The 21,425-nt window shown below is 39.1% G+C and overlaps 1 protein-coding gene across 1 annotated transcript in view; it reads right to left on the reverse strand.

The window, feature by feature from the left end:
- Window positions 1–325: 325 nt before the first annotated feature.
- Window positions 326–21,425, reverse strand: part of C2H3orf85 (chromosome 2 C3orf85 homolog) — a 35,097-nt gene continuing 13,997 nt past the window's right edge. Inside the window, exon 5 of the mRNA XM_036396258.1 lies at window positions 326–561. Within this exon, the coding sequence (XP_036252151.1) occupies window positions 326–561 (236 nt within the window). The remainder of the gene's footprint in view (window positions 562–21,425) is intronic.

The raw sequence follows: 21,425 nt of genomic DNA on the forward strand, positions 1-21,425 counted from the left end.
CTAGAGTTAAATTAATCTTTTGACATAGACAACTGCAATTTGAGATAAAGTACAACAGTGTTAGTCAAAGGCAAAATACTAGTATAAAATCCTGGCTTCCTCATTGCTTAATTAGTTTTATAAATATGTGTTTTTACAATATCAAGACAATGGTTTTGAACATCTTAGTTCTTTTTCACTCTATGAAGTTGTGATCCAAGATTATCTCTCTTTCCCTTCCTTTTTGTCATGCAGAAATTTTATAACCAGATCATTCTAAGTAACTAGACTTTATAACCAGATACGTAGGTGGGAGTAATTGCTTCTCAGAAGCTGAGATGATTTTCTAAAACACGTGGTTTTTAGCTTGCTTTTTTACTGTGTGCGTTCTTGACATGAGCCATTTCTGATTGGTACACAGCGGCTTTTCGGGGCCGGCTAGCTGCCGGGAGCCCCGAATCTGGGCGGGTGCCCGCGGGCCCCCTCCTGGGCGCGTGTGGCCACGGGGGGATCCAGCCGTGGTCATGCGCACGCGCAGTCCCGGATGTTTAAGACGGCACAGCCGGACAGAGGCCTCGGTGACTCCAGTATAATTCCAACAGGCTTTTAGTTCGGAAGTCCGAGGGTGCAGGCAGGGAGGGAAAGAGGGGTACAGGTCTTGTTGAAGGGTAGCGGAGCCAGGGTGCCGAGCCCCGAAGCCGGGCGAGAATAGGGTTTATAAAGGGGGAAGGACTAGGCGGGCTCGGAGGTGCCCTTTGACCACTAGGAAGGGGTTACAGAGGTGGGCTTTTTGTGGGGTGACTGGAGTACACCAATAGAAAACCGGGAAGGGGGTGGTCTTTAGGGAGAGATCCAATGGAAAGGTGGGGAGCAGGGAATTTTCTGGAACAAAAGGTGTATTTTACTTATGATTTATTGTTTTGTCCCAGGGTGTCCCACTTCATAATCTTTGTCCCCTCCCCCCACAGTACACAGCTGTGATAAGTATTCTGCCAAACTTTGTATCTTAATGTTGCCTATAGCATGCATAGTTATAGTATTCCTTGCCTGACTGAAGTTTTCAAGAGTAAGCAGGACTGAAAGAGTTAACATGTTAGGTTACAGGCCCAGTTATATTACTAAAAGCAAACTGGATGAAGAATCAACATGTCCCTGACATTCCTTCTCCCTCGTCACTGCACATGATCTGTTAATAATAACCTTTGCTAGATCGATCTCTACCAGAATTCTCATTATTTGTCCTTCTTTCTGCCCTCAAAAAGAATATGGTAATATCTGTGCAAAGAACAGCATATAGAAGGTTATGGCAGGCACAGCTAGGTCTCCCTTGGAGGCTCTCAAGAAAGGGTTTTCTTGCTAGTGTTCAGATATTCCCATTTAAAGGATCATCACAATACTATAAGGAGTCTCTTGCTGTTAAACACAACCCCAGAAACTGTCCTTAAACCAGATCAAGTCCAGATGGATGAGTTTTTTTACAATGTTCAGAAATTTCAAATACTGACAAAAGATGCATATGTAGTAAAAAAGGAAACAGTTCTGTTAATCTGTTAACCAAAAAGAAAACATCCTCTTCTCTATTAGCCAACCTGTTCACATTGGGAGATCTTTGGTTCAAATTCTCAAGAAGGCATTATTTTCCTATGTGCTCATGAGTATCACTAGATGGATGACCTTCCAAGTCAATTTCATTAGACTTTGAACTGATTTCCTTGGAGTCTCTACATACAGTCAAATGTTGGTTTCCATGTCTATTCAGATCTGCCTCTCCTTTCCTTCCCCATTAAATCTACACTAATGCAATAAAGAAAGAATCCAGCCCTTTTTTCAGGACATGATTACTGAACATTTATCCCCTTTAGAAAGACTAAAGCAACTTCTGACAGATCAGGTGCTATCTTCTGAACATAACTGCCTCTATTAAACTTATTAAGGGCAAAATATCTTCCCCTGGCTCCCCAGCTTGCACAGCCTCACAGCAAGCACATTTCACTGTGAAATGCCTCCATCATTTTATCAAATACTAAATGGACAGATATACTCCAGGCACATAATACCCATTAAATGAGCACATGCCTTCCATTACTGGTTGTTGATTTAGAACAGATACTCTGTAAATCAGCTACTTTAGAATGATACTCAGCATGTTTCTATTGTAGCAGCGGTCCCCGCCAGGGAATAACGAGCATTGACTCAATGATTGCAGAAGGCTGACCAATTGCTTTATTGTTACTACACTATACTATACTATTAAGAAAAACCCATTGCCCTTGCCAGACAGTCAAAACACACGTGTGGATCCAATTGGTCAATGAATCCAAAACACCATCACCGGTGTCCAATTAAGAAATCACTCTTTGGTAAACAAATCTTCATAACACATTCCACATGTGCACAACAACAGGTGCAGCAAGTGAAGATAAGAATTGTTTCTCATTCTTTTCGCTGAGCTTTTTCACAGCTTCTCAGGAAAATCCTGGGAGAGAGCTATGTCTCTCTCTGTTTAGAGGATATGTGATTACCACAGGTTTCAGACGGACAGTCTTACAGCTGAGGGAAGCCATAGCTGAGGTTTTGGGGCAGGAAGAGTTATAGTGCCAAAAGACAGCTATTGAGAGAACTTTGGTGCACTTGAATTGCTCTGTCTTCCCTTAATTTGGAGATTGGTCAACATACAAAATTGGAGCATAGCAGCAAACAATTCATATTTTGCAGTTGCAGAGGCTCTAAGTGTAACACCCCATTTGATGGTTGAGGCAAAAATGCCGGTGATTTTAGATCCCCATTCACTCCACAAAAGTGAAATCATATTCATTCACAGAAACAAAAACAAAAGGATCATTCCAGCGAGTCATACTCTTGAAAAGGTCAACAAAATGAAATAAGTCTCATCTTCATGCTAAACTCTGAAAGATTTCCAGGTTCTCCTGTCTGTGCATTGAAGTCTTGCTTCTGTCTGTGACTCTTCATTTGTAGATAAATGCTCCTAAGAGATGTGTTCACTGTGATTCCTAAATCAAAACAAACTGGGAAATCCACTTCTGTTTGTGTCAATATCTAACACTACACAGCATGTGTTAGTGCATAACATTACTTTGCATGCTGGCATCCGCAATGGATCAGACTACAGAACAATTACCTTTACTCTAAAATTGTGCCTTCTATTATAGTGTCTTCAGTTTTAATGAAGATCAACTGTGACAAAGCTACATGGCATAAGGGAAGTACCAGAGTGAAATTGCATTTTGGAAACAAAAAGCTATTTAAAAAGTCACAAAATGACTAGGGGAGCCATGAGTGAATTTTCTACCCTAACATTTTAGCATTACTTTGTGGAATCTTGTGCTATCAGCAAGGAATGAAAAATTGCAGTTGACATCTGCACCTGGCATTTGTCTCCATTAACAATTAATGCAGGGACTCTGTTCTCTTGGCTTAGTCTCCACCTGTCAGGTACTCTTTAGGAAAAAAGAGATCAGGGAGAAACCAAATAGATTTAGGCTTCCTTATTTTGAACCAGATTTTCCAGTGAAATCTATAGGCAAGTGTTATACGCGCATTCTTAGGGAAACAATTTCATTGTGGCCCTGCCTGTCTCCTCTCCTTCAAAGCTGCTGTTTTATTCACTTGTCTACTATGGGAATTTTCTGCCTGTCTTTTCATATCAGGAGTTATAAATCAATTGTTGTACTTGGCCCATCATTCAAAGATGATGGAAAGCCTGTGGCATAGCTTTGTTTTGATAGAAAGAGCCCACTTCTGTGTCTCTGACACGGGAGGTAAAATGCTGCTGGAAGACAGAGCCTGAAGAGTCCTTCTATCTGCTGTGGGAACAGCAGCCCCTTGATGGAGATTCAGTGAAGCAGGAAAGCTGGAAGGAGGTTCCTCTGCATGTCTCAAAGGAACATCCCACAGACTGCCAGCAGTGATCCTGGTATGGCTGTAAATGGTTCCAGATTCCCCATCTCCTCCTAACTCAGAGGATAATATCTGAGGACTTTGTGCTGAAAGCTGGTTGTTTTTTTCTTGCATTGAGCAGGAATGGCTGCAACTTAAGAAGACAAAGCAGAATTATCACACCCCTAGCTTTTAAACACATTGATTTTAGAGATTATCCATATCTTTCTGGCATGTTAAGTGCATGAACTCAATGTCTACTTGTTGTAGCTCCCAGGAGCACTCCTCAACTCCTAGAATTGGAGGCACACTACAGCAGTAACCCAGCTCTGTAGTATTTTTGGGCAATTATCTCCACAACGTAAACCTGGGCCAATTTTTTCCAAGGGTGATGGGGTATGCTATGTGTCGCCCTGATTTTTTAAGATTTTCCAAGCCTTCTGATTGTTGACATTCTTGTAGTGAACTTTCTCACACACTTTCTGTAAATAACTCATTGTGTTGCATTCCTTTATGGAAGAGGAGAAAGTTGATGGACTGTTGGTTTGTTCAGTATCATTGGAGAGATGGCACTCTCACCCTCCAATCCACTGTCACTTTTGGAAAACTATAAATGTTGGAGTCAGAAAATAAACTTCCCTTTTTTTCTTCACCTTGAGAAGAGCGGTGTGCGCTTGTGTTATTTGGTGTCCTATAGCGACAGCTATGGTTCTCTTTCATGGCTGAGCTATAATTGTCTAATGAAAGGTGATTTTGCTGTTTTAGTTTGCTGTTTTACCATGGTCATTGGAAATATCTTTGAAAGACAGCATAGAATGCAATAAAGGAAATAACAGGACTTAAGTCAGGGCCAAGGCTGTTGCTGAATAGAAAACCGAGAGTTGTTATAGCAACAGATGAACAAATTCATGTACCTGGACTTTAGAACCCTAACGTAGATGTAACTGAGAAAGTCTAAATGTTACCTCTTAGTCTCGTGTGTGTTTGCTGTACTTGCACCAAAGCTAACCAAAGCTGAGCGCCTGTATTGCTGCCATCATAAGCCCTAGCTTTCAAGACTCATTGAGGATTCAAGCCTTGGATATATCAGCCCAGCCCATCATCTGCTGTAATCGGGACATGGTTTTTGGAACACAGTTATTTGTACCGGAGCCCATGTGGACCAGGCTTCCATCTGTCCATGAAGTACTGTGCAGGCACAGCCTAGCTGAGTTTGCCTTGTTTTGCTGTCAGCAGCGTTCTGAAGATCTCAGAGATTTAAAGCCGACTGCTTTAAATGAGAGATGGCAGCTGCTGTGCCATCTCTCATCTGGTGTGGGGCATGTCTAATCCACTCACTAATAACCAAATGTCACCTCCATGAGCATGGATTTGAACAGCATTCCTGCCCCTTGTAATGCTAAAATAGTAGCTACCACAAGAGTAGGAGTTTTCCTCACACATAAAAGTAGGAGAAGGGATTAGAAACATCCACAAGCAAGGCGTAGATGAATACATGTTCCAATAGAAGCCAACCAGATATTTGACCTCAGGTTCATATTTCTGTAAACACATATCTTGGCAACGTATCATTCAGTTTCTCAATATGATGCAATAAAAGCCATTTCTCATTCATCTCGGCTGTCTTGCTGTGTTATGTTACTGTTAATTCTGTGTTTAATTGTGCTTAGCATAATTTATTTGCTATCCATTGATTTTAACTGTTGGACATAGAAAAATATGGTTGTTTTCTGCTTCCTTCTGCTTCTCATTTGTGGATGCTGAAAGCAGCTGGACCTGTTCCATGTGAATGGAAGTAATTATTGGCATGTACGACAAAATTCATTAATCTCAAGAAGGTAAGTCATGTGCAGCTATGCTTGGAGTACTCTTCATGAATTGTCTTCATCTTTCCTGTCCTTACAAAATTCCTTTATTTTAGTTTTCCATAACAAACCTATTCTCTGAGAACCTACCTCCTTTCACTTTCTGATGGGGCTTGCAAGCAAAATGCATTTCAGCTAAAATCGGCAATGATGACATGGTGTTTCCTTAACCAAAATGCCTGTCCCAGAGATTCTGGAGGAAAGGGAAGTCCTGAATCTTTCAAATGCAATTGGAGCAGTAGGACTATTTTGTACAATGTGAGCCCAAAGGAGCAATTTTGCTTGGTGTCATTGTCCCTTATTTTTAAGTATATTTCTCCTGGGTTCCAAATGCAGAGCACTCAGGACACAAATACTTTATTTTATAAACTTTAATAGTCTGAAAATAATCCATGTATTTCTGCTAGACTCACTTTTATTTTCGTCTTGGTTTTGCCTTTTTAATCCTTGTGTGCCATTTGTCAGTCCTTTATTGGACTAGGAGTAAACCTTGTTCCATTGGTGCCTAGAGGTTCTGCTTGCCCTTGAAGCCACTGCTGGATGATTCTGTTCAAATCTTACCCTCCAAGGCTCCCAAAGTGCATGAGTAGGAATCCACATGAAAAACCAAGCGCAAACCAGGGCGCTGAAGTCAGGCAGCAACTAGGAAGTGCACCATGATGGCTTTCAAAGAGGGTAAGAACCATGCATCCAGAACTGTTCAGATATGTTCAAGTCTCAGTACATACACATTAATGTAAGTATTTCCATGCCCTTTCAAGTATAAGAACAGGGACTTGTGTGCATAACCCTGTGGTACAGCTAATGAACTTCCTGAGGTACGCAGATGGAAGTTGATCCGCCATCTCAAAATCAAATCTGATAATGCCCTCATCACTGCCTTTTAAATATAGTGGGTTTGATCATATCAGGGAATGTTTCCAGCTTATCCATATTCAATTTATGTTACATTTGTTTCTTATTTATCAAAAATACACTCTGTGTGAAAAAAAATGAGATTTTTCATTTTCCTTAATAGAAGGAGCTTTTGAAGATGTCTCAGCTCTTGTTCACTGTCATCTGCCAAAAAAAAGGACAAAATACAAGGCAGTGCATACATTGCAACTATTGTGATTAGTCTTCTAATGCAGAGGATGTAAGGAAGAACACTGTCAGCAGGTAAAATGGACCCCATGGTAAATGGGGTCCATTTTACCTACTGACAATGTTCTTCCTTACAGTGTTTAAAGAGTGCAAGGCTACTCTGAAATACGAAAAACCATACAAAATAAGCAATTTTTTCACTGTAGATTCTCGTCTTATGTATATATAGTACTTAATTACCTTGAGGAGGAACTACAGTGAGACTGCATGGAGATGGATTGTTGGGAGAAGCAACATAAATTTGGTATGGTAGGTTACGATTAAATCCTTACCCCAATTAGATTTTGAAAAGGTGCACTTCAGGCAGCAATTTGAATTATGGAAGGTGAATGGCAGTAGAAACTTAAGAATCTATTTCTCTTATAATGCACTGTAGACCTCTCTGCACAATTGTCGTGGCTCAAATCCAGCTGGAAATGAAGCACTACACAACTGCTTAACCAGGCAAAAAAATGCAGCCACAATAAAAGTGACCTCAGTTAAGAACTGAGTTGTATCTTCTACCCAGTGTTGAAGCGGGAGGTCTAGTATTTTATCTGATTTCTGAGTTCTTTCCCATTTAACTGTGAAGGGTTTGATGATGGGACAAAGAGCTTTCTGTTTGCTGTTGTGAATGGGCCTCCAATCTATGTACTGAACCTTATTAGATGGATAGTGCTTTCACAGGCATGCCTGGGAACTTCTGGATTTTTTGACCCAGATGGTCCATCTGAGGTCTATAAAAGCAAAATACCCCAAACCATAATCTACTATTTGCATATGCAGATGAATCTTCCCATCTTCTGTTTCCCAGATAATATTTCTTGTATTTTCAGTTTGTCACAATTAGGACAGGTCAGAAACATCTCAATTTTTAAATTGTTATAAATTGCTGATTTGAGTTGTTTTTAAAACCTCCCTTTTTGTGTGTGTGTGTGAAATACTCCAGCAGTAGTGCTATTGATAATTATCAGCCCATAATGGAATTTTCACTTGAAAGAGAGACAGACAAAATATCAGATGTAGCCTGGAAAATCAGCAGAATTGAAGTGTGGTGGAGAGGGGCCTTACACTGTATGCTATGTATTGCTAGTGATTGGCCCAGGTACCTGCATGCAGACTATTTTGTGCTGTGTGTACATGATAATCCTTATTCCTCCTAGTTCCCCTATCAAACTGAAAAGCTGTGCAGCCTTAGGCTCATATGAATTAAAAACTCTCCCCAGCTTACAAACATTTGAGGATGTAAAAATTCTTGTTTGTTAGCAAACTTTAGCTGCCCTTTCCTGATCTCTAACCATACCACAGCTTACATATCAATCCAACGTTATTTTGATTTGAAAAACCTGTTTAGGAATTGAGGAGTTTTTCTGGTGTCACAGTTCCAAAACTGGGATATTAAAGGACTGTGTCAAAAATACATGGATACAATTCATATACATGGATAAAATTTCATAGTTTTGCTCTCAACATTTTGAACTATTCTGGTGTCTTCTGTGAGGGGAGCTCCCTAGAAGGTCATAAATAAATTTCATAGAAACATTTGAGTTCTTCATTTAGTATTCATTTTTTTCTCAGCTTAATTCAAAGAACAGATTTGATTCACAGAGAAGAGAATTGTTTTGGCATTAATTTCTAAATAAAACCTGATGATGGCAAACTCTGTGTGCATAGATTCACAGTAGGAACTGGGGCATCAGACTATCCTGTAAATGGTCCCTGGTCAAGTATCATCTTCTTTAAAATGTCCCTTTTTCTCTGTAACTGGTATCTTTGGATAGATAATATTTTGCAAGCAAGGAAAAAAATCAGCTGTTTCAGTAGGGACACACATTAATTTAATTGCTATTATTGCATATTTCCATATCAGCAAAGTACAATCTGCATTATTTTTCTAGTGTCATAATATTCTTTCCAGTTCAATAGCATTCTTCAAAGTGAAAATCTCAGCTGTTTTCTGTTAGTCTCCCACCTAGGAAGAAGATTTAAAATCAGTTGTATCAGCAGTTTGTTCTTGCTGGCATTGAGATTATATTTTCTTCCCCCTCCCTAAGTATCCTAATGCCTTTTCTGTTCCCTGCCATGGCTCCACTCATGAAACAGCCATGAAAATTAAAGATTCAAGGCTTTCTTGCAACAGGAGTGTCCTAGAAAAAGAAGAATGGGTATCTAAACAGCTATGTGTTAGCAACAAAAAATATTCCACTCTGATTATGGAGATCTTTGCACAAATTTGGTTATGGCAGGATTTTGCACTAACTGACATGGAGTGAAAAAGTTATGTGGGGACAAAAAAGAGTAAGTAATTGTTGATGTGAATGTAGCAGACTTTGTTCAGTTTCTTCACTGACTTTAGGACTTAAGAGCATAGAACTTCATACTGTCCTAATTAGGATGCCAGGGGAAAGAAATTATTTAGTTCTCTGTTTAGTATTCTGTAGAAGTGGTAAGTCCTACAAGAGTGCCAGTTAGATCCATGGACCTCTCCAGGGAAGGAGGAGAGCTAGGGAAGCATGATGATTATTTAATGCATACAAATGCTGGATAAGAATAGTTATATTTAATGAAAATGCTGCGGGGCTGATAGCCACTGTTTTCATTTGTCTACAACTGCAGATGATATGTCCTGTATTTTTCCTCTTTGTGCATGTCTTCTTTGGAGCTGTAAATGTACAATTAATGCAGCATAGAAATGTGCACTAGCCATATTATTGAAAGTTATCATCGCATTAACTTTCAAAAATTAGTAGCAACTTAAAGTTGAAGCTGTATAAAAGACTTTCCTGTGAGGAATTCCATCATAAAAAGCATTGAAATTTATTTCAATATTATTTTATTAGAGCTTTTTAATTACTACGGACAGATAAGCAGGTCTGTCCATTATCTTGGCAGAACATTTGTATTAATAATGTCACTCAATTTCCAGTGATTGTCACAGAATATTCTGTCCCTTTTAGGAGCTTAGTTTAAGCTGATATGCAAAAGCCAATCTTCTACGGGGCCCATTCTCTTCCACTGGGCTCCCAAGTCACAGCTGTTTTGCTCAGCTGGCTAACAGCCCTCCCTTAAGTAATACAGCCAAAGAAAATAGAAGACATTCCTCCTGGAGCACATCCATAATACCAAGTTCTGAATGCATGCATGGTAGACAGAATAATAGTCACCTTTTTTGTTTTAAGATAATTCTGCTGTTTATAAAATGTGACACAAGGTCATTTTGTAATGCAAAACTGTACCTTCAATTATTTACAGGTACTTCTGTGGGTTTTCTTTTTTTTTTTTTAAGATTCATAACCTGAAGCCCAGCAATTTATTTCAAAGCATAACTTTGCCTCTAAGTGGGATATTTGTAGCCATGATAAGGGATGAAAGAAGAAGATATATTCTAGTTTACCCTCCTCCTCAAAAAAATTAAGTACCAAGCTCTAACACTGAATTTGAAGTAGCGGCAGCTTTCTTGTAATGCTGCAGAACTCACTAAAGCTTTACGTGTAATGTTCCTGGTTTGGAGTTCTATCCAGATTTATGTATTTCAAGCAGGAGTGATATTTTTAGTGGATAAGCTAAGGAAATAATTATTTATGGATATCATTTATGCTACACTGTTCTGAGTTTTATCTCTGGGAGAGCCCGTCTGTATTCAGAACACACATCATGAAACAATGAAGAAATTCAAGGTTTGCTGTAGCACCACAAGAAATACCCATTTCCATTCATAATGAGATTTTTAAAGTACTGCTGAGAGGAATTCAAATATCTATATTGGCTGCAAACAAATTTTTGTCCTTGAGTTATCTTGACTTCATTTAATTCAGGACAGTTCAGTGTTTGTATTATACCTCCACAGCTCTCAGAATCTTACATAGAAAAGGGCCATTAAGATCCATTGCACTCCCTCTTCTTTGCAGGTCAAGGCAGTATTGTTCCTTAAATTGCATTTTTATGCCATTTGCCTGGCCTTGGTAAAGCTTTGTTAGGCTGATTTTAAAAAAGGATAGCCACAGGAAATGAGCCACACAGAATGAAGATGAGAAGGCTTCCAAATTTGGAAGCTGATAAAATTGGGTTGTGGTATTCATGCCAAAATGTGGCAGGAGTGTCCTGAAAAGTGCATTGGGGATGACTCCTGCTGATAAGTGTAAAATTGAAAGTAATGATGGCCACTTGTGGCTTCAGGGCATGAAAACACAAGTACTTTGTGAAAATCAAGTTTATGACCTTAATGTTCTGCAGTTGTGCACTGTGAGGAATGAAAACCTTTTATGATGCTGATACAAAATTGAGAGAATACTAGGTTGAATTCTTAGATGCATCTGTTCAGGTTTTTTCTCTTGAACTCTGAGTCTTAGATACTATTCACACAGTTGAAAAAAAATGCAAGATATTGTTCTCCTAATTTTAAAATTAAAACAGATTTTGGGTTTTATATGGAAACTTGTAAGATTTCATTTTTGTCTGCTGACTAAAGGGAAGTGCTTTATCTGAAGCAAAAGTTAGAAATTGCATAGCCAGCAGTGGAATAGTGGAAAATTGGATTTATGCAACTGAAGATACCTTTACTTTCTAATTCTAGTGCAATTATTCATAAAATATTAAAAATTAAGATAATTTAGAATTTACCAGAAATAGTTAATATGATAAGTGTTCTGCTCAAATATCTGTTTTTAAAAGCTTTTCTACAGCTTTTTCCGGCTGCAGTCTGTGGTCTTATTTGTAAGTTGCAGTTCAATGTGGAAATGGCACAGCTGTTAAAAATAAAGAGGTAACAAATATAAGCATTTATGTAAGTGACATTAGATGGCGTACCATGATATACGACTCAAACAGATTGGACAGTTGCTGGTTAGACTGCCTTTACTTGAAAAGTCTCTTCTTTCAATATGTTTTTTTATTATTATCATCATCATAATTTTCATTTTATGAGCTAGTTTTTAAATATTAGCAATACTCTCCATGCTGCCCTCCAACTCTTAAAGCCACAGCTCCTTCACTGAAATGTTAAGTATTGGCATCTTTCATATGACCCTTTTATTTTACAGTCTCATCTTGTCTTTAAAAACTTTTTCTCCTAGATTTATACATCCTTTGGCTTCCTCTTCTCTGTAAATCAAGTGACCCTGTAGGTCTTCATGGTCACCTTTTTGTTCTTTGATAAGCACTAGAAACAAGAAAAACACCGAAAATGCTATTTAAAGTCATCACTTATGGCATCTGAGGTGCTCATGGCTGCTCATGGTTGCGAGGTTCCAGTCTCTCTGCAAAACCCCAAGGAACACTCTCCACAGCTGAAATCCCTCTTCAACTGAAGCAGTTACAGACAGTGGGTTCCTCTCCTCATGGTGAGGTAACTGTCCTTGTGATTGCACACAGCATATGTGAAGTAGTGTCACTTATTTTGAGTTTTTGTCATCCAGAGAATCCTTGATGCACGTTTGCCGAGTTCCTTTGTTTTGCCTTTTCTCTCGACAGAGGGATTGGCTTCTGAGAACAGGATTCACGCCAGTCTGTTAGCACAGCACAACATTCTATATGGCCACACATTCTTCCTCACTGTTTACAAAGGGTGCCACAAATGAGTTGATGTGCTCATCCACCTCCTCTGAAATACTGGGAAGAAGAGAAGCCCTCACTAAGGCAGGATGGGCAGGTGATACAGCTCCATGATGTGCAGCTTCTGGAAAAGGGGTTGGAGTAGGGGCTAAGGGTGAAATGAGAACTTGAAATAGAGATATTGTCACAAATTCAAATGTCAGCACTGTATGCACTGCTATGAAGGAAATCAACTCCATCCCAGTTAGACAGAGTACACACACCAGAAATGTTCAGTTCACAAAGGAAAGAAATGCCTCATTCCCCAGACCTTAAGGCTATGTGCAGACAGCTCTACAAACATCACTGTGAGATCCCAAACCAACTTGTCAGTTTTCTGCAGCATGTAGGGTTGGACATTTTCTACAGGACAAATTCTGCCCTAATTGGTGACACCTGTGCAAACACACTTGACAGTGGGGTTTGGGTGGGACTGATTTCCTCCTGATGTTTACTTAGGTCATGAATGAGCAAACAGCAATGACATTTTTCCCTCTGTAGTGTGGTCCCAGTTAATTGGCAAGCTAGGAAAAAATAGGGAGAAATTTCTAGTCATGGCAGTCTGCTACTATGATGGTTAACAGTATATAGATCTGTACAATAAAATGAAATATCTTAAAGCAGCCCTTCAGAGAGGCAATCTACTTGGAATACTTTTTTCTCTGTCTACACAGGATGATATATGTAAAGAAGCACAGAAATACTAAACACATGTAAGCTCGTGAATAGGAATTTGCTGGCTGCAGTTAGACATATGTCAGACTTGAAAATAAACCATTTTAAAAATTAATCCTGTGCAGAAGACAAAAAATAAGGAGAGTGACCACTGTGAGAGCCAATAATTTGCCTATTGTTCATATACCTGAACATCTGCTATATCCTGTGAGTTTCCTGGGTTTCCATCAGGCCTGCCTTCTATGGGGGGTTTCTCTCCAATAGACTTCAATGTAAGGGACCAGAAACAAGGGCTAGTTAAGATGAGTGCTGCTGGCTGTGTGTAGAAGGATGCTCTGTATTTTTTCTTCCCCATTATTTGAGAGAGAGCAAGCACTAGCTAGTATCCTGGAGCTCTTCCTTTAATTAATTACTAGTCATTTTAATAAAAGAATGTCTTTGAGCAGAAATGAGAACAGGGTTGTGAAAACCATGTTTGTTCCAGTGACTTACAATGAGCTTTTTTTTCCTCCTTTTTTTGATTTTTAAAGTTATCAATACAGCGCCAGTAACTTCATTATACCTCAGTTTCAAGCTTCTCTCAATTCCACTGCTTTCTCTAACTCTTGAAGTGGTGTTTGCACAGATGAAGAATGTTACTCATTGTTAATTCTCTTTGTATATGCTTCAAGTGTGTCCACTGCAGAGGAATCAGGCAAGGCTGGAGGGACTGCAAACCAAAGCCAAGTGCTGATTGATCTCTGTTGCCTCTTTTCTGCTTTTGTCTCATGCTCTACAGGTATTCAGCTGTGTCTCAGCATCTCCTTAACTTCTCCAAAGCTTAAGAATAGTATTGCATCAAGAACTGCATCAAGAACAGTATTGCTTTACTTTCTTCACCTGAAACTGTATTATAAAGGTCTGTCTAAACACATATTATCGAAGTCATATCCCTGGTATGTTATGGTTCAGGGAAATGCCCCCTCCAAACTGTGGTGAACTTGTGTCTCTTGCTGCAAAAATCCTCTGAGCTGGGAAAAGAATGTAAGGGCTGGATGGGAGTTCAAAAGTGAAGTGACTTTTCAGAAGAAACAGAATACAATGATTACAGTCTGGAAAGTTAATAGTTTTAGGTTAGTTCTCTGTATATTTTTCTGATGGCCCTTGAAACCATCTTTGTGTGAGGAGGTGTGAAGAACAATTGCTGTTTCTCTGGGATGGAAATGTGGTTTATTGAGGGAATTATGTGTCAGAAGTTTCCGTTGTAACAGCACCAATAAGGGGTGGGATGAAGAGGTCCTTTGAAATTGGTGGGGTTTTGTTTTCCTTTGATCTCTTCAAAACAGTACGGGCTGATTTATTTGTCCAAACTAATATCAGTGATATTCTATTTAGCTACAGAAAAAGTGCAGCTGAAGCTGGCACAGGTATAAAAAAAGTATTGCTATTTTAAGCACCTGTTCATTAAGTGTCTTACCATAAATTAATTTCCAATAGAGAGATCACTAAGTGACACCTTTTCATCATTATCAAATTAGATTTGGACAAAAGATGTTGACATAAGACTCACTGACTTTGCCATCACTTGTGAAGCACAGACCTTTCCTATCTCTGCACATAATTTAAGGCCACAGTTATGGTCAGAAACAGAAAATATTTTGCTTTTATAAAAAAACAATCTGAAGGTTGGAATGTCAGCTGCTCTTTTGTCTATGAGAAATCTGCTTATCACCTGGAGGAAATAGTTAAAATGGCTCTTGCAGAATGCTGATACTGATCTATGGTGTCTTTTATAAGTGCTTTAAAAAAGGCTAGTAAGCCTGACTAGTCTATTGATGAACAAATAGCACTGTGCAGGATTCTTTCTTCACCTCAGACAGGTTTTTTGACAAAATTATGATTGGACTGTACATAATAAACTTGAACTACAGAAGAAATTATAATTTCTTAAATAGGATATGGGGATTACAAGTGACAGTCCAGAATAATGAGCAGGGATTAGCTAATTAAATTTTACCTGTGCATGCTACATTCTGTCTCTTGTTCCTGTTTTAGTTAGAAGACACAGACACGGGTGAGTTGCTTTAGATTAAAATAAAAACTATAGTGCTCTCATCTTCAAATTCAATTAAAAGTAATTACCATTTTTTGAAAACTTTTTCAAGGCAGGGAATTGCAGGATTACACTTTTGCATGTTCTCACAAGTTCCTTTCTCTTGGCATGCAAGCAAGTTGCCAGTCATCGTAGAAAATGTTTTGGCAGTACCTTCCTGACACTTCTGTGTGGGAGGTGTAAGAAGAAATAGGGAGTTCGCTCTTTGCTGCAACCATTCTTTCAAGAAGTGAGATTTTTGAGGTGGAGTTGCTTCCTGAGAGCTAAGAAATGGGGGTTGTCAAAGATTTCCAAAGGGGAGAATAGCAAGAGTTATAAAATGGCCTTTAAACATAATATTTGTTTAAAACTTTTACTAATGAGCAATAGCCTGTTGTAAACAGACTTATGTGCTGTGTATGATCCCTCTTCCACCCAACTCCAGCCAACTTCTTCAACTCTAGAATCCAAATTCTGTGCTTCAGATGCTTTCAGGGAGTTTTCCTGACTTGTGTTTGGAGCCCTTTGGGTTGACTGACTTGTGCTGGGAGCCCTGGGGGACAGCAGGGAAGCCAGGAGAAAAAAGGAGTGATGCCCCAGTCACAGCTGTCTCCTCCTTAATGGCACCTACAAGCCTTGGTAAGACAGGTTTCTTTGGACTCTGCACAAATTCTGCAAGGTCAAATGAAGAATGGATGGTCCCCACTTCCTCTGACTTTGTGGGGACTCCCAGCTGTGTCTGAACTGCCTCTCCACAGCACCGTCTGGCTCCATCCTCTCCTGTCCAGGCCAGTGGTGACATACACCAGGTGACAAACACCCTGCTCCTTGTTTAAAAAACACAACCCCCAATTTGACCCTACCCCAGTCTTCTCTGTCCAAACTGTTGTGTTGCCTTTTTCTGCTTCATGTTAGGCCTGCAAATAAGCAAAACCTCACACCCTTTCCCCATGTACATGATGGTTCCACCATCGAGTACAGCTTGGGATGATGCCACTTCCCATTTTTGGAGTTATTTTGTGCAGGGCCAGAAGCTGGACTTGATTATCCTTGTGGATGCCTTCCAGCTCAGGATATCCTGTGATTCTATGATTTCTTCCTCCTGCCAGGAAGGGAGATCTTTACAGTAACAGCCATGGCCATGTGTGTAATCCCAGAGCATGACCTGAGCCCTTTTTGCATAAAAGCTGGAGTCTCCTGTGTGGTGTCTTTTCAGCAGGCTTGCCTCCTTACAGTGACTCTACCTAAAAAAGGAAGCAGCACAGTGACACACTGTTATCATGGCTTGCGTAATGATAAATACTCTGCTGGGTGACTAAATCACTTGGTCTTCCCCATGATAGCCTTAAGCAAAAAAAAAAACAAGTCTCAAGAGGAAGAAGAAAAGATGTCTTTTAGAGGAACAACATACAAAACTTATAAGTTATTTCCTGGGAAAGAATGCTCTGTGTACAAGATCTTTAAAGTGTGAAGGTTTTAAAGGCACGGGGATGAAAAAGGTAGTAGTCCAAAATCCAGACATTTTATTTTTTGAAAGAGAAATATTTTTCAATCCTTTTAGTTCATTAATTTTTCCTACTTTCTGTATCTTGAGGCCACATGAGTTTCCAACTCCCAGACAACAGGATCAGAATCACAGTGTTTTATGTGACCCCCATTCCCCTCCACCTGCACATGGGACATTTCATCTTTTCTCCTTGCTGCCCTCCTGCTCACTGCACCTTTTTGCATGAGCTGCCTGGATACTTGGCTGTTATCTCACAATCACTTGCCCCACAAACCAATGCATGAAAGAGTTCATCTGCAGCATCCAAAAACGGAAACATTGGCACAAATATTCGTAAGAGTCCTTGCAAGGAAATGCAAGGAAATTTGAAATTAAAATTCTATTCAAATTCTATTGAAACTAAATCTAAAAGATCACTTTGTGCTTCCACTTCACTATTTTCAGCTGCCTCATGCAGACACTTCCCCTCCTCACCTGTTCTGTACTTCTTTGTGCCCCAGCTCCAGGCTGCATCTGCCAGACATGAACTCTTCCCAGCCAAACTCACTCACTCCCATGGATGCTCTGCTCCTGGAAGGAAGCAAACTTATTTTTCAATTCAGTTTTTACTCTCCCAAGCAAAATTTCTTTCCAATGTATTCAGGATGATTTGTTTCCACTAAACAAAGACTTGATCTCCCTTTTGGAGGAGAAGCTCACGGAGTATTTCTGTTGCAAAATATGACCCATATATGGGGTTTAACTATGTTATTTAACTGTTTCTACACTTACCAAGGAGTTACACCTTCATTTTTCTCTGTTCTTTTCCCAGACATATCAACATTAACCTCTGAATGTGAAATGTGTTTATCTGCCAAAGTTTCTAGCGGATACCAGCTCAAAAATTGACTAAAACACTTGTCCAAACCACTAAATCAGAAAAATACATGCAGTTCATTACTAACTCTTGTCACTAGGCATGATGGTAATCAATTGATTTAGGCTGATTATTGGCTGATTTGAGAGGTGTTTTGGGCTTTACAGAAGGTGTTAATATCGAGACATAGGCTTTATTCAGTGATGTGTTGAATGACTTCCAGGATTGATGCCATCTCGCAAGAAGAAATTCTTGAGTCATCCCATGTAGTTCTAAAAATCTGAGGCTCTTTCTGGAAGAATCTCTTTCTCTCACCATTATGATAGTACTATGGAGAGGAAGAAAAAGTCAGTGAATTTAATTCAAACAATCTGGAGCTTTTTGGGACAAAATGAAACTCTGTCCAGAAGCTGTAGCCTATAGAATCACTGGTAGTAGCTGTAGTTTCAATAAGTCTGTTTCAATAAGCCATTTTGCAGATTTAAATTAATTTCATGTCCTTTTGACTGACCTGATCTCCCTTGAATGTGCTTGAAGAAAGTATTTTCTCTGTAAGTGTGCTAAGGCCACAAGGTTGAGGGTTAGTGCTAAAAGGCATCTCTACTAGAACATGGAAGGTAATTCAGGTAATTCAGATGGTTATCTATGCATAAGTAAGTAAAAATACAAGTACCTCTCTTCATTCAACTTTCAGCTGGAGTTCAAGTGACATGTATATCCATGCATGTATATTTGTGGGCTGAAAATTTTAATTGTTCTTCTGCTGGTCAATAAGGTGAGTGCCCAGTAGGACCTGTGCTCATTCCTCCTAAAAGCAAAGACAACACAACAGGATCTGCTGTAAAAATTGCAGCTTGGCATTCAAGATTAAATATGATTTTGTAGTTTCTAAGAAATGTTATATTAAAAAAAATGTATAAAAGCTGTAAAATTCAAATAAATACATAAACCCAAATGAAAAAAATCACAACTCTTATTTTCTTCAAATTACTCAAGCCTTCTTCAGTGACATTGAGCCCAGGTAAGAGATGAAAATGAAAAACTGAGTTTCACTCTCGAAGGAGACACTGCTAGCATATTATTATATCTGTCTGTTGTAGGGATTGTTCTATTCTACCTGTGCAATCTTTGCATGGATTCATCACTCTCCAATGTTTCTGTTGATTAAGTACCTGTACAAATGCTATCATTAATTATTTCTGGAGGCACTGTCTTACCAAATTAGCAGGACAACCATACAGGCTGGAAAAGCCTCAGGCCTCATTATCGCCTTGTAATTCGATGACACTTTCCAACCTTTTTTGGAAATTCATGTTCTCACTGTGAATTGTGATGCCATCTTAACAGCCAACTTTTCTGGGTTTGAAAAAAAATCTGTGGTATATATTTACTTGCATTAATGCAAGCTTGGAGATCTCTAAAGCCCACAGTTTAGCAATCTCTTATTGGTCCATTCAATTTAACTTACAACCTAGGCAGTGGGAAAATATGAACATGAATAAGGCATATATATATATATATATATATACACACACATGTATATAGCCTGTCCTTGAGGAGACTTTCTACAAAACTGTTGTTTAGTCACAAGTTAATAACAATCCTGTCACAAGATAATGAGACAGAAACACAATCCATTATTTGCATTGGACATAATGATTGGTAGGGCTGTTGCACATCAAGTGATCTTGTATTAGAAAGGTAATGAATTCACTTCTGTCCTCTTCAGTGCTGTGAGCCTGAAACACACACGTTTCAGGATGTCCAATTTTAGGGGCTGGTAAAATCAACTCTCAATTGATTGAGTCCTGATGCTGCAAAACTTGTACCAGAAGACATATCACTTGTACCAGGGTCAAATGCAAAGGACAGATCCAATCTTTGCTAGTCAATTTATTGACACAGATGAGCTACTTTCAATCCCTGTTCAGAACCAGAACTGACAATTTCAAAATATTTCTCTGAGAGTTCCCATTCTGGACATCTGGATATTAACAGCAGTCTCAAGCTAGCAGATTTCAGGGCACATTAGTTCAATTTGAAAAAGATTTAGAGAAAACTTGGCTTGCCTAGGCTGTCTTGAGACAGATACAGTTATCTGCTCCTGATTCTCCTGACTCATTTCTTCTAATCAATTGGCTACAATGTAGGTGATGCAGTCTTCTTCTGCGTTAATCTCATTAACTCATTAATACTTCTTTCAGAAACTGATTTTAGGAGGGTGTGAGTAAATTTTCAGCACGCATTGGTAACTGCCCCTCCATTTCCAGCATGCAATTTTACATGTTAGTTAAGAACTGAAAAGGAAGACTGTCAAACAGGATCCTGTCTTCACTTGTCACTGCTCCCATTAATAACATAACTTCAAAGTTTCTCTGTGGGAAAGACGGATCCATCTGATGAGCAATTCTCTCAAAATCCTTCAGCTTCCTTTTCTGGTTTCAGACTAACATGCCTGAATTACAAAAACTATAATTTCAAGAGAAGGGACTTTTTTGTAATTCGCTTATTTGTAATTGCTGCTGCATATGCTGTTCTTGATACAGTTGACTTGACAGATCAAGGTAGCCTGGACATTTTAGTGAGCCACAGAGTAATCTTTGGTTGCTATAAACAGTACCTGTAATTGTACTTGGGCTAGATGTAATCCTCTGGCAATTATTAAGAGAATGAAAATAGATTTTAGCTTGGGGCAGAGAGGATGAGAAAGGATGAGTCCGTGTAATCCTGAATAATGAAAAGGGAGGTTATTTTCTTATTTGTAGAAAAATTATTTCTGTTATCCACAAAGTATAATATTGAATTGTTTGTACACTTAGCAAAAGGTAGTTGTTTCAAATTATTTATGAGTAAAAGCATGGGGGTTTTTAAATTTTTGTTCCTCTTAAGTTCACCATTTAAATGTTTTAAATAGGCTCTTCCTCATTATTGCAAGTTCTCTAAATTAAAAACCAAAAGTCAGCACATGTAGCTTTGCTATAATGTAGTTGCTTTATGAGGTACCATTGGAAAATTTGGACTGCATCCTGCCCACAGTTTAAGGTGGGGCTGTAGAGGTCCCAGGCCATCAGGAAGGTTGTGGTAGATCTTTTGGCAGTGAGCCTCCTGCCTGAACTCCACAGCAAGGGTAGTACCATAAATATTTCAACAGAGACACCAAGAGGAAGTAGCACTTTATAGTTCTCAGCACTGTGTTCAACTAAAGCCAGTTTGAAGTTACAAATAATATCTTTTTATAATATTTCTTCTAAATAACTACCAAATCAGTTGTTTTTCAGTGCTAAGCAGCCACCACCATCATCTATGGTTTTCTTTTTAGTCACTTTATTTCTGTGGTTGTTTTCTTGCCCTTAGATAGTCCTACCTTCATTTTGAAGATACACAAGATACATAAGTCACAATAACTGCTTTCTCATTGCACCTTGCACAGTCCAGCCTTGGATTTATGATAATAGGATTGACAGCAGTTTTAATGATGTTTTATAAGCCTTCCTTGAGTGAGCTCCCTGCTGCACAGCAGCTTTCAATCACAAGCAGGACATAGTTGAATTATTCAGATAGGATTTCACATACTTATTCAGTTCTGCCACAGAGTCAGTGACTGGCATGAAATCACCTTAGCAGTGGCTGCTATGACCAGGAATAAGGAGGTGAATAGGAAGTGTCTCTCCAAACTGACTATCCTGTAATGCTTCATAGAGAAAGAAGCTTTTAGTAGTTGACCCTAGAGGGCTGAAATTCATCTGTCTGTCTCTTCTTCCCTCCCTATCCCTGTCTGGATTGACATTGGCATAGGGAAAGCTTGCCCCCCTTGGGAGGTGGTTGTTAAATTTGCATTACGAGTCTCAATGAGTACCTGTTCTA

The sequence above is a fragment of the Molothrus ater genome, chromosome 2, assembly GCF_012460135.2.
Source record: "Molothrus ater isolate BHLD 08-10-18 breed brown headed cowbird chromosome 2, BPBGC_Mater_1.1, whole genome shotgun sequence".
NCBI lineage: Eukaryota > Metazoa > Chordata > Aves > Passeriformes > Icteridae > Molothrus > Molothrus ater.